Source organism: Vipera ursinii, assembly GCF_947247035.1.
Source record: "Vipera ursinii genome assembly, chromosome: 10".
Taxonomy (NCBI): domain Eukaryota; kingdom Metazoa; phylum Chordata; class Lepidosauria; order Squamata; family Viperidae; genus Vipera; species Vipera ursinii.
In genome coordinates, this window is record NC_139520.1 from 14,379,433 (window position 1) to 14,394,052 (window position 14,620).

Sequence of the window (14,620 nt, forward strand, 5' to 3'; positions counted from 1 at the left end):
GACAGAATTTTGGTTGTTAAGTTGTTGTGGTTATAAGTTGAGTTACACATGACTGGACTCAATTTTATGACACTTTTTACAATGTCATTAAGTGAGTCACTGCAGTTAAGTGAATGATGTGATCAGAAGTCTGAATCCATCCTATCCGATGGATGACTTTTTTGCTTGAAAATGAAAAAAACCCCTGCAAAATGTGATCATGTGACCATGGGATGGCGCAGCTGGTCATAAATGTGAGCCAGATGCCATGTGCCCAAAATGTTACCCTGTGACCACAGAGGATGGTACAGTAGTCATAACTTTGAAGGTGAGTTATAAGTAAATTTTTTCATGTGTGCCATAACTTTAACTTGGTCGTTAAGTGACCAGTTTTAAGTCGAGGACTATTTGTATACATCTCTTACATAACTAAATAAACCGAAAATCTCTAACCCGTTTCGGAGTGTGAAGATGAACACATTTCAAAATCAGCCCCCAAATATCACCACTGCACAGGCCAGAAGCTGCAAACATACAAACATGGGAAGTCCAGAGATATTTCATCCTGCAGGAATTTAAAAAAAACAAACAAAGGAAAATTTAAAAAAAAACCATTTCTATTATCTGTTTACCCCTAGAAAGTGAAACATAGCTCTGGTATTTTTTTAAATTTCATACTTTTTTTAAAATTAAACTTATCAAAGTGCAAAATGCAAAAAGAAAGTGAAAATAGTGGTAAAATGGGAGAGGAAAAGAAATACAGGGTAGAGGGGGAAAAACGAAAAGAAAAGCATTGACTTCCGACTCCTTTTAGCACAGCAGAATAAGTAACATCAGAGTCTCAACTTTTTTACTTTTACATACTTAGTATGTCCTAGCCATTTCTATAACCACGAACTTATCCAATCAGCAAAACCCAAAGTCAGGTTTTCCTTTTTCCTCCCACCTCAAGCACAAAATCCAGAAGTGGTTTCTGAATAGAAACTAAATTCTTATATTCTTGCTGACCATGAAATTATTTAAAAGCAGCTTTCCAGGCAGTTAAGAAAAGCCACAGCTGACTGCTCATCAGGAAAAAAATATAAACGAACAGCCTCTAATTTGCCAGAGGTTTTATAGAACAGGGGTGTCAAACTCAATTTCATTGAGGGCCGCATCAGCATTGCGGTTGCCCTCGGGGCCGGGTGGGTATGGCCAGGGTGGGCGTGGCCTACTGGGTGGGCGTGGCTAGAGTGCGTATGGCTTACTGGGTGGGCATGGCCAGCTCTACATCGTTCGCATCAAGGGTGCCTATGGGGGCCTGGGCAGGAGTGGGACAGATCTGAGGGTCTCTGGCAGGAGGAGGGTCTCTGGGCCAGGGCCAAGGCAGTGGGGGCCGTTCCCTCACTGTTTCCAGGATGGCTTCGCGGGCCACATGCGGCCCCCGGGCCTTGTGTTTGACATGTCTGTTAGAGAAGGACAATGCTGTGAGTTTATGCAGCTTATGAACAAGGGAGAATAGTCAGCAGAATCACTTCGCATCTGCCTGATTGGTTGTTTGTTTCTACTTTATGGACTGGTTTTTTTTTTTTTTGCAGTTTTCACGACAGATACACTAGACAAAATGTACCTCATGGTGCTTAAGGCCAGGAGCCCGAATGAAATGGTGTGGATCAAGTGGTAAGCCATGGAAGGTTTGAACACGGTGGTGGAGGAGGGTTGTTTTTCCACGGGTTTGATGGTTGCACGACCACTGATTAAATGGAGGAGGAGGAGGAAAGAAGAAGTTGGTTATACTATGGCCAGCAAGAAGAGAAAGACTTGAAAGTTCTTTTAAAAAGAGGACATTCATAGGCAGCTCAGAGCATCCTCTTACTTATTGACTCTTTATTGAGACAATAAAGCATTTTAATGCAACCGTAATGGATTCTATGGGTTGAATGTGCTAAATGTTCCCCTGTATGAGATGTTTCACTTTTACGCAATACAATACTAGGGCCAAATATACAGAAGCATCACTTTTTTAATTTGCAGGAGATGATTTTGCAGACAATGGGGGCAGTAGGTAGCGCTGTGCAAATAAGTATTTATCTGACCAATTTCTTTGGAAGACATGTAGATGTTTTTTCATATCCAATGGGAAGCAGAGATATTCAGGGACTGCAAATAGTCCTCATATTTTGGGCCTAGCAAGGTATTCTAATATGATTTCGTAGATTTTCACCCTTTGCTCGCACAAGCACGAAACCGAAGACACCAGCCTGAAGATGACGAGTGGGACCTCGTCAAAACTTCGCCAAGACACCCTCAATCCTACATGGGAAAAGACCCGAATACGCCAAGACCTACACACACACATACAGTGTATATATATACTGTATGTATGTATGTATGCATGTGTGTGTGTGTATGTATATGTTAAATATTTGTCAAGTCATTTGAATATGCCTTGCTAATTAACTCTTTCTTTCCTGTTTTGGCCTAACTCAAGGCTATCCACAGGATATAGTCACAACTTATGACAGCTCATTATTTGTGTAAATTATTCAAATTGCTAATAAAGCCTCCCTAAAATTCTTTATTAGCAATTTGAATAATTTACACACACACACACACACATATATATAAAATCTGTTCCTGCTTTCAGTTAGGAGGGGAAAAAATATCCTCACAACCAGAATAAAACTCAAAACAGTTTAGAAACAGACGTACCTGAGGTTTTGAAAAGAGACAACAGCAGCTGTTGTGGCCGTGATCCACAATACAAATAAGTAAGCGTAAAAAACAAGTGTATCTGAAAGTCTTGTGAAAGTGTTAAAAGGCAAAAGACCAAAAGCTTCTTCACACAAGTACAGGTTAGCATCGAAATCTCTAGAGAAATAAGAAGAAAAGTATTTATTTATTTAATAGAACTCGACTCCACCTGATGCGTGGAAAGATCTTCTGAGCAAATACTTTAGGAAAACAATCATTTCCCTACCTTGTTGCCCCGAATCCAAACTTTGCTTTCAGAAATTTAAAGATGTGCTCATCTGATTCCAGATTTAAAATTCTCTATGGAGAAAGGAAAAAAAAATACAGCATTTATATTCTCTGGAAAGGACTGTACAACTTAAGTCCTTTCCTGCCAATCCTCCTTTCCCATGAACTATTACATGAGTATTCTTTACACCAGTGCAGCAATCCATATGATTCAAATCTACAAGAAAAGTACTCTAAAGAGGGAGAAGAGAAAAAAGATTTTCCTTTCCTTCTAGATTTCCATCAACCCAAAAATCTGTTCCAGAAGCGTGGAGGATCCACCAGAAGAGAAATGGGAGCTGTAGAAGTTTTCTTCTAGATAAATAGGTATACTCCTCTGTAACTGAGTGCCTAAGGCTTAAATCTCCCATGTTCATGTTAAAATGATGCTATATAGATGGGTAAAAACTACCCACCTTTATAAAATTATTTATAAGGAACGTCCCAGGTTCACCTTACAATGATGCTCTATAGATGGGGGGAAAAAGCCTTACCCACCTTAATAAAATTATTCACAAGGAATGTCAAGCACAGCACTAAAAGCACGTGGAGAAGAAGTTTCCCAATTCTGCCAAACAAGCCGCCGGTTTTCAAGTTATTCTGGAAAGCACAAGCAGTTAACTGTACTTAAAACGCATCCATGAGAATTCAAATTACATTGTTTGGTACTGCTGGATTGTTCATTAATAATATCAATTCATGAAAAGTTGTACGATCGTATTAACCATTTACTGCTGTCAAAGAAAGGATGTTTTCAGATTCAAACAAGTAGTCCTCGACTTACAAGCCATAATTAGGGGCCGTTCGAAATTGCAACGGCACTGAAGAGAGCGACTTGCCACTGGTCTGTGCATTTATGAACCACAGGAAGGTGGGGAGCTTAAATCCTTCCGTGGGCTGCAGGAACGTTGGAAAGCGGAAGGGCTTCCCTGTCAGGAGGGTTTAGGCATGTAGGCAGCTCTCTTGTTTACTCCACTTAACGACCAGGAAGATTGCTTAATGTCACAACCATAAGTGCCGGGATTGACGAGCAAAGCGGTCACGTGAGCATCTTGCTTATCGACTGCTTCATTCAACGACTGAGATTCTGGGCCCAGTTACAGTCATAAGTCGAGGATTGCAGAAAGCCCTCAACTTGTGACCACGATTGAGCCCGTTGCTAAGCGAGACAGGTGTTAAAGAGAGCTTTTGCCCCATTTTACGACCTTTCTTGCCACAGTCGTTCAGCTAATCACTGCAGCTGTTAAGTTAGAAACACGGCTGTTAAGTGGACCGGGCTTCCCCCATTGACTTTGCTTGGCAGAAGGACGTGAAAAGGCATCGCATGAGCCCGGGATGCTGCAACGGTTGTAAGTATGAGTCTGAATTTTGATCACATGACCAGGAGGACATTGCAACGGTCATTAAGTCACTTTTTCAGTGTTGTTGTATCTTCAAACAGTCACGAAAAGAGTGGCTGTACCAGGGAAAGCAACATCATGGAAATGTTATATTTGAGTTCTAATTAAAATGGTAAAGCATAAGGACAGAGAGGAAAAGGGGAAGAAATGCGGTTTAAATAATATTTATTGGTGCTTGCTGTCTACCATTTAAAATGGCATAAAACTGATAGAAGAGCGGGTAAACAGCTTTGATATTAACTAATTATTTTGGTACAGCAAAAATGGAATACGTACCTGAAGTTTTCTTGCTAACAAGGCTGACATATTAAAGCTTACAAGCAATGACCCAATTATCATGGGATTAAAGAACTGTAGGATGTAAACCATCAGCAGGCTGCCCACCTGTATGATATAGAGCCAGATAACCTGCAAAAATGATTGAGAAATGATGCCAGACACAGCTTATATTTTTTTGGTATTAATGTTTGGACGAAAGAGACTAAATTAACATGCCTCGTTTTGCTTTACATCCAGCCCGGTTTAAATCCATTATTTTTTTAATAACCCTGCCCTTTTCAGGTGGTATATTGCACAGAGTGGGACAGTATCAAGCACAGCCAACTGCGAGACGAGAATCTCTTATTATTTCAACATGGCTTAAGTCTGCATCAATGAGTGTCCCATCCAATAAATTAACTTACTTTCCCTTCAGGAATCATGTCAAGGCAGTCGAGGGTGAACAAAGCCATTGCTTGGATCAACAGGATGAACTGATTAAATTGCCAAGTCAAACTTAAGAGGAAGGTTGCAATAAACACGGCTACAAGTGTCAACCTCTATAAGAGGCAAGAAGAAAATCAAATTAAACAACAACAACAACATTTGGAAAGATCATAATAGCTAAAAAAAGAAAAGATTGGACTTTTCCATATAGCAATAAACTATCCAACTCTTAGCATCTACAAAAATATTCTCTCTTTAATCCACCAGAGCACATATTGTCAGAAGCTTTGTTTTAAAGAATACCATAAATAAAAAAGAAAGGCAAAGGAACAAACAGGTTACCCAGTCTGGAACAACCTAGTTGTGTGTCTCCATGGGGACAGTTCTTCCTAATACTAATCCAGGGTTTTAAAAGCACCTTTTTAACAAGACAAAATAGCAGGATTCACATATACCACTGAGCAATCCAGTGGAGAGGCTCATACCTCAGATTATAGCAAACAAACCATGTTACAGTTTACAAGACTGAATAGCCATCTGGGGAGGGGGGGGTCTAGGTGGTGCCAAGGGCTGCAAAGAGGATGGTGCCCCATTGGATATGCAGGTGGGGTAGCCTTTGTAGAGGTAGTAGAAGGATTTTTTTTTAAAAAAGCAACCACCAGTGGCATGCCTACTTGGGAGCTTATATTTCACCTATTTCCCATCTAAAATGAATAGAACAGAACAATAACTTGTCACTTTAAATGTACACCAATCAGTGTACATTAAAATGAGATTTTGTTGCATGCAGATCTCAGAGGGTAACCACCTCCAATGGTGGCATAAACATGCCAAATAAATAATTATACGTATAACCACACACACACACACACACACATGACCCAGAGAAACAACACAGTCTATTTTCGGATGTATACATATATGTGGCGAGAAGAACAAATCTTGCAAGTTTGCTAGACGGATCGCACAGGGAGCAAAACTGTTACAGAATCTGGTAGTCTGATGTAAGTACTTTGAAACCTCCTCCCAGAGGGAAGCAACAGAAACAGACTACAAAGTGGGTGTGTGGAGTTTCTAACAATCTCTGGAGCTCCAAGCACGCAGCGCTTTTAAGCAGCGTCCTGAATAATGGGAAGTGGACTTCCTATGATCTTTCAGCTGTCCTTACCACTCTCTGTATGGACCTCACGGCACAAAAGCGCTACTGGTTTTAATTGCTTTTTGGTTCTAACCCTCCAGAGTCACTTTGGATAGTGAGACGGAGAGCATCTACATTAAATAATTAAATAAACATGTTTTATAGTTTTGTTTTTTGACACGGAAACCGAGACTTACTTCGTGAGCAGGTCGTAAATGTGGTCTGAGAAGGACAGTAATTGCAGCGAGTTGGACGGCAAAGAATGGCAGTGCCCAGTTTTCTCTTAGCGGGATGGTGAATTCCACTCGTGTTGTATCTACTCTGTGGAAATCAGAAGCAAATGTTAGTTCTGGGCTAAGATGGGGAAACTCCTCAATCGGGGGGGAAATGAAAACATGCTTGGGATATTCTTCGCCTACTGTGAAATACGGCAAAAGGTTTACAGGCTAATCAGATGAACGTTTAAAAGGTGTTTCTTTCTTTAAGCAGCCAGTTTCGAACAGAGAGGAATTTGGTGAAATTATGGAATTTCTGATCTAGATTTAGGTAGCATGTTCATTTTTGTTTTGCTTTTGCCTTTGAGTCAGTGCTGACACCCGGCAACTGCCTGGACAGTTTTCTTGGCAAGATTTCAGAGGCAGTTTGCCATTGCCTGCTTCTTAGGGCTAAGAGAGAGTAGCTGGCACAAGATCACCCATGGGCTTTATGCCAAAGGTGAGGCTAGAACTGATGGTTTATTAATTTTCCAACCTGATGCCTTAACCACTATGCTGGTTTTAGGGACGGACGCCGGATGCTGGCTGGTTGGATTGGGGGTGGGTGGGGGTAGAGCTAAGGGGATTGCCTGTATATAAGGCACTGGGAGCAAGTCACCCCCAGTGCTGACTTTTCTGTCAGTCCTTATCAGCCCTGGTTCCACAAATGATAAGTGATGGCCAACAAGGTAGCTGGTTAGGCAGGAACGTTCTGACCAGTGTTTATTGATGGCAAATAACAGCAAATAGTCAGCACTGGGAGTGACTTGCTCCCAGTGCCTTATATACAGGCAATCCCCTTAGCTCCATCCCCCATCCAACCAGCCATCATCCGGCGTCCGTCCCTAAAACCAGCATAGTTGGCCTCCGCCTCCCACCTCCAGCGTCGTCTCCAGCAGTCCAGCATGCAGCCAGGGGCCTCAGCTGTTGCGGCCGGAGAGAGAGCAGTCAGCATGCAGCCGGGAACCTCAGCTGCTCGGAGGTCAGGCAGAGGGATTCCCAGGCAAAGGGGGATTCCCCTCCCTTTCCTGAAGTGGCAAGCCCATGGGGCTTGACACACTCCAGAAGGCCAAACTGGTTTCCTGTAAGTTCACAGTGTCTTGTAAACATTGTATGTGAAAAATGCTTTCAAAACTGAGGCCAGCCCTTTGAAATAGGCTAGATCAGGAGACAAAGATACTGCAAGTGTTCCGGGAATGCTACTTTATTGCTGCAGGGTATAACAACAGAAGGGACACGGTGGCTCAGTGGGTTAGGACGCTGAGCTTGTCGACCAGAAGGTCGGCAGTTTGGCAGGTCGAATCCCGAGCACCGCGTAACAGAGCGAGCGCCTGTTACTCGTCCCAGCTTCTGCCAACCTAGCAGTTCGAAAGCACGTAAAAAATGAAAGTAGAAAAATAGGGACCACTACGGTGGGAAGGTAACAGCGTTCTGTGTGCCTTTGGCGTCCAGTCATGCCGGCCACATGACCACGGAGATGTCCTCGGACAAGTGCTGGCTCTTCGGCTTTGAAACGGAGATAAGCCCCTAGAGTCGGAAACGACTAGCACGCATGTGCGGGGGAACCTTTACCTTTACCTTATAACAACAGAATCCTGAAAGCCTGCAAGAGTTTCCCTCTGCCCTACCTTATACCGAACAGAATCAAGGTGAAATTATTTTGAGTTCCTTTCTCTTCTCCTAAGCAGTTCTTCCATCCCTTCCCCAATGTCTTTTTCACATACAAATCTTTAGCCATGGTGGAGCTCCAAGCAACGATGGAAAACCTATAACCCTTTCTGGAGAGCAGAAGAAATGATCTGAAGGGACAGCTGGCAGAACCATCGGTTAGATAAAAGGAACCTGAGTCCAGAGCAAGAACGTAATGTGTATAAGCATCTCAGTCAAGTCCTTCCCTAACTTGCACAAAGATAAAGGAAGGAGGGTGGGTGGAAGTGCCATCAGAGTTTCAAGATTATTTTCAATACGACTTTACATTAAAATTAGCACTAGCTTGCAGGACATTGCTTTCTTAGTCTTATCTGTCTTGAAGGGCTGATCCTTCCATTGTGGTTACATTCCACTTACCATCAGCCTCAACGGTCATAGACTAGAATTGTATTCCCACAATCTCTATACATTTTGCACACCTCGTTTACCTCAAGGTAGCTCTTCTAATGGAAACATTCTGATCCTCCCAGGTAAAGCTTTCCCCATGATGGTAGGAGAAGACAACCTCACCTGTTGACTATATACCAGATAGCAGCTAATACACCCGAAAGCCACGTTCCGCTAATAAGCCAACTAGTTGCATACAGGGCAATGACATACACAGCTTGAAGGCTAAACAGGGTATAGATGTAAAAATAAACAGGTTCTAAAAATTTCTGCAAAAGAAGGATAAATAAATTAGTGAAGTGGTCGTAATTCATTTTGAGCATGATGTCAACTCTTCATATCCCAAAGCATTTCTGACAAACCCATCCTGCTTATCAGGAAGGCCTTTTGAAATCTGACATACGACCTCATAGCTCAAGTGAAAGGTCCTATGATTCTTCAAGTCTACCTGTACCCTTGGGGGGCAGTTAGCCTCATCGAACACAGTAATAGTTACATCTAAGCAAATATATATATATATATATATATATATATATATATATATATATATATATATATATATGTGTGTGTGTGTGTGTGTGTGTGTGTATGTATGTATGTATGTATGTATGTATATATATATGTATGTATATATATATATATGTATATATATATGTATATATATGTATATATATGTATATATATGTATGTATATATATGTATATACATATCTATATCTATATCTATATCTATATATATGTATATGTAGATCTAGAGTCTCGGGTTTCTTCCCGCGTTCCTTTCATCTTCAGAAAGTTGTGGCGACGTTTCGACGAAATCCCATCCGTCATCATCAGGCCGGAGTGTTCCTCCTGCTGCTTCCAGGAGCCAGACCACGCATTGCTCCTGGAAGCAGCAGGAGGAACACTCCGGCCTGATGATGACGGATGGGATTTCGTCGAAACGTCGCCACAACTTTCTGAAGATGAAAGGAACGCGGGAAGAAACCCGAGACTTTAGATCTACACATACAGACACCCGCGAGAATCTACGAAAACAAATATATGTATATATGTATATGTATATATATATATATATATATATATATATATATATATATGTGTGTGTGTGTGTGTGTGTGTGTGTGTGTGTGTGTGTAAATTACTAACAAAGAATTAAAGGGAAACTGAGATGCATTTCTGACTCCTTAGTCGTCCTCAGTCAGCTATACCCTTCTGAGATTCGAACCTGGGCTGATTGTTCGAATCTCAGAAGGGTATAGCTGACTGAGGACGACTAAGGAGTCAGAAATGCATCTCAGTTTCCCTTTAATTCTTTGTTAGTAATTTACACAAATATATGAATTGTCCGGTGTGACTACTGCCTGTTTGATGGCCTTCAAGATAGGCTGAAAACAGGAAATAAAGATTTGCCCCATGTTTGGGGCCTAGCAAGGTAATCTAAATAGTTAACATTTGAAACATATATATATATATATATATATATATATATATATATATATATATATATATATATATATATATATATATATATATATATATATATATATATATATATGTTTATTTAAGTCAATCTTGACTCTTGGGACCATAAAGATCAATCTTTGCACTTTTTGTAGGCAAGATTTTTAGAGGAGCTTTTGCCGGCCAAAATCTTGGTTGGATAAAAATGATTGGTCCAAAGTCACCCAGCCCGTTTCCATTCCTAAGGCAGGACCCAAGTTTCCCTATTCCCAAACCAGGACTTTAACCACTATATCAAACCAACTCCCAAGAGAAATATACCGTTGAGTCAGTCTTGATTCCTGACAACTACATGAACAGGTTCCTGCAGTTTTCTTGGCAAGATTTCAGAGGTGGCTTGCCTTTGCCTCCTTCCTAGGCCTGATAAAGAGTGACAGGCCCAACATCACCCTGCTGGTTTTGTGTCTAAGATGGGACTAGAACTCCCAGTCTCCCAGTCTCTTGCCCAATGTCTTAACGACTGCACCAGCGTGGCTCTGAAATATGTTTCTGAGCATTTGCCAGGAATTTTTCATTACAACCTACTTTCAAATGAAGCACTGTGTATAGAATGCTGAGGAATACTTCTTGATAAACATTCATCCTTCCAAGTATATTAATTGTTTTCATGGATTCAGTTTTATTGTCATAGATCAAGCTGTGTAAACCTGCACAGTGAAAAAGAAGGGAAAACGTGACATCACCACTTATAAAAAACCCATGAAAATGTTAAAAGGCTTCTGCTAAAGTGAAGTTACCAAGAAAAAAAAAACCCTGCAATAACGTGTGACTCATTCATTCATTCATTTTCTATAATTGCCCATCTCAACCAAGTGACTATCGTTTGGTTTAGAGGAGGGGTAGGCAACCTTGGCTCTTTTATGACTTGTGGCTGGCAGAGGAATTCTGGAAGTTGAAGTCCACGAGTCATAAAAGAGCCAAGGTTGCCTACCCCTGGTTTAGAGCATGGGTATCCAACCTTTCGGCTTGCTTGGGCCACAGTGAATGAGGAGGAATTGTCTTGCACCGCATATAAAATATATAACATAGTTTATGTGCATAAATAACAAGCCACCTTTATTTTTTTAATATTTTTTATTATAATCTTGTGGGGCTGCATTAATAGCTGCCCAGGGCGGCATGTGGCCTACGAGCTGGATTTACAAATTCAGTGGGGAAAGCTGGATTTGTTTACAGATCGCATGATTCACTTAAGAAGTGCAGTGTTTCGCTTAACGGTCATGACAAAAATGTTGTAAAATTGGGTGTGACTTAAGAACCACCTTGCTTAACACTGTAAGTTCTCATCTCAATTGTGGTCAAAAGTCAAGGACTACTGTAGAAGACAATGTTGGATAATTGGGTTCTAGGTACAGAACAACTGAGTCCTATCTGGTGCAGAAAAATAATATTGAAAGCAGTAACTCTACCATACCTTGCTGAATTGATGGAGCTGCCAGCATCTGTTTGTAATAAGAGTAATACAAGCCGCATTCTGTTCTGAAGGAAATCTCCCGTTCTACTTCCTAGAAGGAAGCAAATCAGTTGAGATGCAAGAAGAACCTTAAACTAAAGTAAAGGTAAAGGTTCCTTCGCACATGCGTGCTAGTCGTTTCCGACTCTAGGGGCCGGTGCTCATCTCCGTTTCAAAGCCGAAGAGCCAGCGCTTGTCCGAGGACGTCTCCGTGGTCATGTGGCCGGCATGACTAGACACCAAAGGCGCACGGAACGCTGTTACCTTCCCACCGTAGTGGTCCCTATTTTTCTATTTGCATTTTTATGTGCTTTCGAACTGCTAGGTTGACAGAAGCTGGGACGAGTAACAGGCACTCACTCTGTTACACGGCACTCGGGATTCGACCCGCCAAACTGCCAACCTTCTGATCGACAAGCTCAGCGTCCTAACCCACTGAGCCACCATGTCCCTTACCTTAAACTATGAATCTATTAATTTTGCTTGACCTTGACCTGTTTAATGCACTCGGGCGGGGTTCGCACATCACACAAAGGTCATGTTTAACTCTGATCTGTTGAACATCCTACAATCTCCACTGTAGCTACATGTGACATATCGCAAACGCTATGCTAAAACCAAAGCTATCCCATTCAGTCTGACCTCAATGTTTCAACTTAGTCTTAAGTAGAACAGAGTTAAAGCGAAGATCGAGAAGAATTCATACAATACAACTTTTTAAATGTATGGGCTAAATCCACGCCTATTGACTTCAGGGCATCTACTCTTTGCATGATTAAGTTAAGATGCAACCCATATATTAAACAGGCAAAGCCGTTTGTAATACTTATCTCATTTCTCAATACAGTTACTCCAGGCCATAGATCACTAACTTTCCTAGCTCAAGCAGTGTGAAATTGAGGTTGAAAGATTAATCAAGATCATTTTATGAGTTGATGACACAGCAAAGCTTAAAGCTCTTCTTAACAACGTCCCACATATTCCAGACAATTTTGTCTGTTGACTAAAATATCAATTTCTGGAGAAATGCAAGGAACTATAACCCCACATTTCACATAACCACACAGAAGCTGTAATCAAGGGGGGAAAAAAACCCTTAATCTATCTTTATTTTTTGAATGTTATTTCTATGGATGCAGTAATTCTTGTGATTTTATGCTAACAAACAAAATGTCTTAACTGATGAGCCTTATGTGTAAGAACAGAAGCACTCTTGGGCTAAATTTAAATTTAAAATTGGTTAGCTGGACTCTTTCTGTCTCTCTTTTTTAATTCTTTTCCCTACATGGGAAAGAACAACCCCCCCCCCACTAAAGATGGATGAACTACACACACTTAGAATAATCTACCAAAATCAATTAGCTTGCTCTAATCTGGATTGAACCCAATGGAAAATTTATGAAGATCTTTTCTATGCTGTTTTGTCTTTTCTAAAGTCATTTTTATGTTACAGCCATCATCCTGTCATTACATCCCATTCCTGATCCCAATTTGAATCGGATAAGAGTCCTTCTACTTAAAATAATCTTGTCTTCTGCAACAAGGGAAAGATGCTTGTATGCTGGTAAGCTTTTAATCTCCTGAGTTGCAAAGACTTAAGAGACTCTGCTTGTTTTAAAGCTGTTCTATCTGCTGTATTTGTCTGTTTTATGGTCTTGCTGATATTCAAGGCTTATCACGTTGTTAGCAAGGATATCTACGGGGGTGAGAAGGACTAATATCCAATGTGACATCAGCGTTTAACTGATACAAATTATTTGAGCGGGTCACGATTGCACAAAGGACATATTTCAGGCCACTGGTGTGATGTCCCATTGTTGTGGTTTGTGGGGATACAAATTTTATACCACACTAAAAACTTCCAAGGCTGGATATTTGCTTTAATGACTTCAGTGACAAGTCCAGGGGTAGGCAACCTTGGCTCTTTTATGACTTGTGGACTTCAACTCCCAGAATTCCTGAGCCAGCCATGCTGGCTCAGGAATTCTGGGAGTTGAAGTCGACGAGTCATAAAAGAGCCAAGGTTGCCTACCCCTGGACAAGTCCAATCACAAAGGACAGTGTTTCCCAACCCTGGCAACTTTAAGAAGGCTGGGCTGAATCCACAGCCAAGAAAATCAATTCCATATGGTAGAATATGGACTTTAATTTCCAGAATTCCCTAGCCAGCCAGCCAGCCAAAAACCAATTCCTGAAGATAGGTCTCACCATCTTTGGAAGCGGGAGACTGAAGCACTTTTAATGGTTTGGATAGGACTATTCTACCCTAAGGGACGCGGTGGCTCAGTGGGTTAGGACGCTGAGCTTGTTGATCAGATGCTCGGCAGTTTGGCGTGTCGAATCCCGAGTGCCGTGTAACAGAGTTACGTAACAGCCTGTTACTCGTCCCAGCTTCTGCCAAGCTAGCAGTTCAAAAGCACATAAAAATGCAAGTAGAAGAATAGGGACCACTACAGTGGGAAGGTAACAGCGTTCCATGCACCTTTGGCATCTAGTCATGCCGGCCACATAACCATGGAGACGTCCTCAGACAAGCGCTGGCTCTTTGGCTTTGAAACGGAGATGAGCACTGGCCCCTAGAGTCGGAAACAACTAGCATGCATGTGCGGGGGAACCTTTACCTTTACCCTACCCTAAATTCGATCAGTGACAAAGCTTGTAGGTTAATTTGACTGATATCTCCACATTTGCTATTCCCACATTTGGGGAAAAATTGTATATAATGTACAATATCATCTAACATATTTTTTGAAACATTCTGGGTTTAATGGGGGAGAGGGAAGGAAGATTGATCATAGAGAGGGATCCAATTAGCAAGAATGCATCAAACATAATTAATTTGTAAGCTGGGTACCAGCTGTATTCTACCAAATGCCATACTTTATGAGGTAAACATTACTGTTTTACATCTGTTTTATACTCAGCTAACATCTGCTTTCCTTATTTGCCAGTTCTGTAACAATTTCTACTTTTTCTAGACTCTCATCAGTTGTGGCCAGAGCATAACAATTGAATAGTAAAATCTATTCTGGCCACATTAACACAAGTAAGTAAACAAAGTAGGATCTTCC

At 41.3% G+C, this 14,620-nt stretch overlaps 1 protein-coding gene and 1 long non-coding RNA gene across 4 annotated transcripts in view; one reads left to right on the forward strand and one right to left on the reverse strand.

Moving 5' to 3' along the window:
- DPY19L3 (dpy-19 like C-mannosyltransferase 3) overlaps positions 1–14,620 on the reverse strand; it is a 38,684-nt gene that overhangs the window by 11,209 nt on the left and 12,855 nt on the right. For all 3 annotated transcript variants that reach the window (XM_083370844.1, XM_083370842.1, XM_083370843.1), the window contains exons 4-14: positions 11,511–11,601; positions 10,622–10,743; positions 8,697–8,842; positions 6,420–6,543; positions 5,063–5,197; positions 4,656–4,787; positions 3,478–3,579; positions 2,939–3,012; positions 2,671–2,829; positions 1,589–1,711; positions 433–544 (exon numbers count right to left, since the gene is read on the reverse strand). In XM_083370844.1, coding sequence (XP_083226970.1) covers positions 433–544; positions 1,589–1,711; positions 2,671–2,829; positions 2,939–3,012; positions 3,478–3,579; positions 4,656–4,787; positions 5,063–5,197; positions 6,420–6,543; positions 8,697–8,842; positions 10,622–10,743; positions 11,511–11,601 — 1,320 coding nt within the window. The remainder of the gene's footprint in view (positions 1–432; positions 545–1,588; positions 1,712–2,670; positions 2,830–2,938; positions 3,013–3,477; positions 3,580–4,655; positions 4,788–5,062; positions 5,198–6,419; positions 6,544–8,696; positions 8,843–10,621; positions 10,744–11,510; positions 11,602–14,620) is intronic.
- Positions 1,574–5,198, forward strand: LOC310645255. The gene is made up of 3 exons (XR_014493459.1): positions 1,574–1,638; positions 3,216–3,306; positions 5,074–5,198. It is a non-coding gene; the product is annotated as an uncharacterized lncRNA (long non-coding RNA).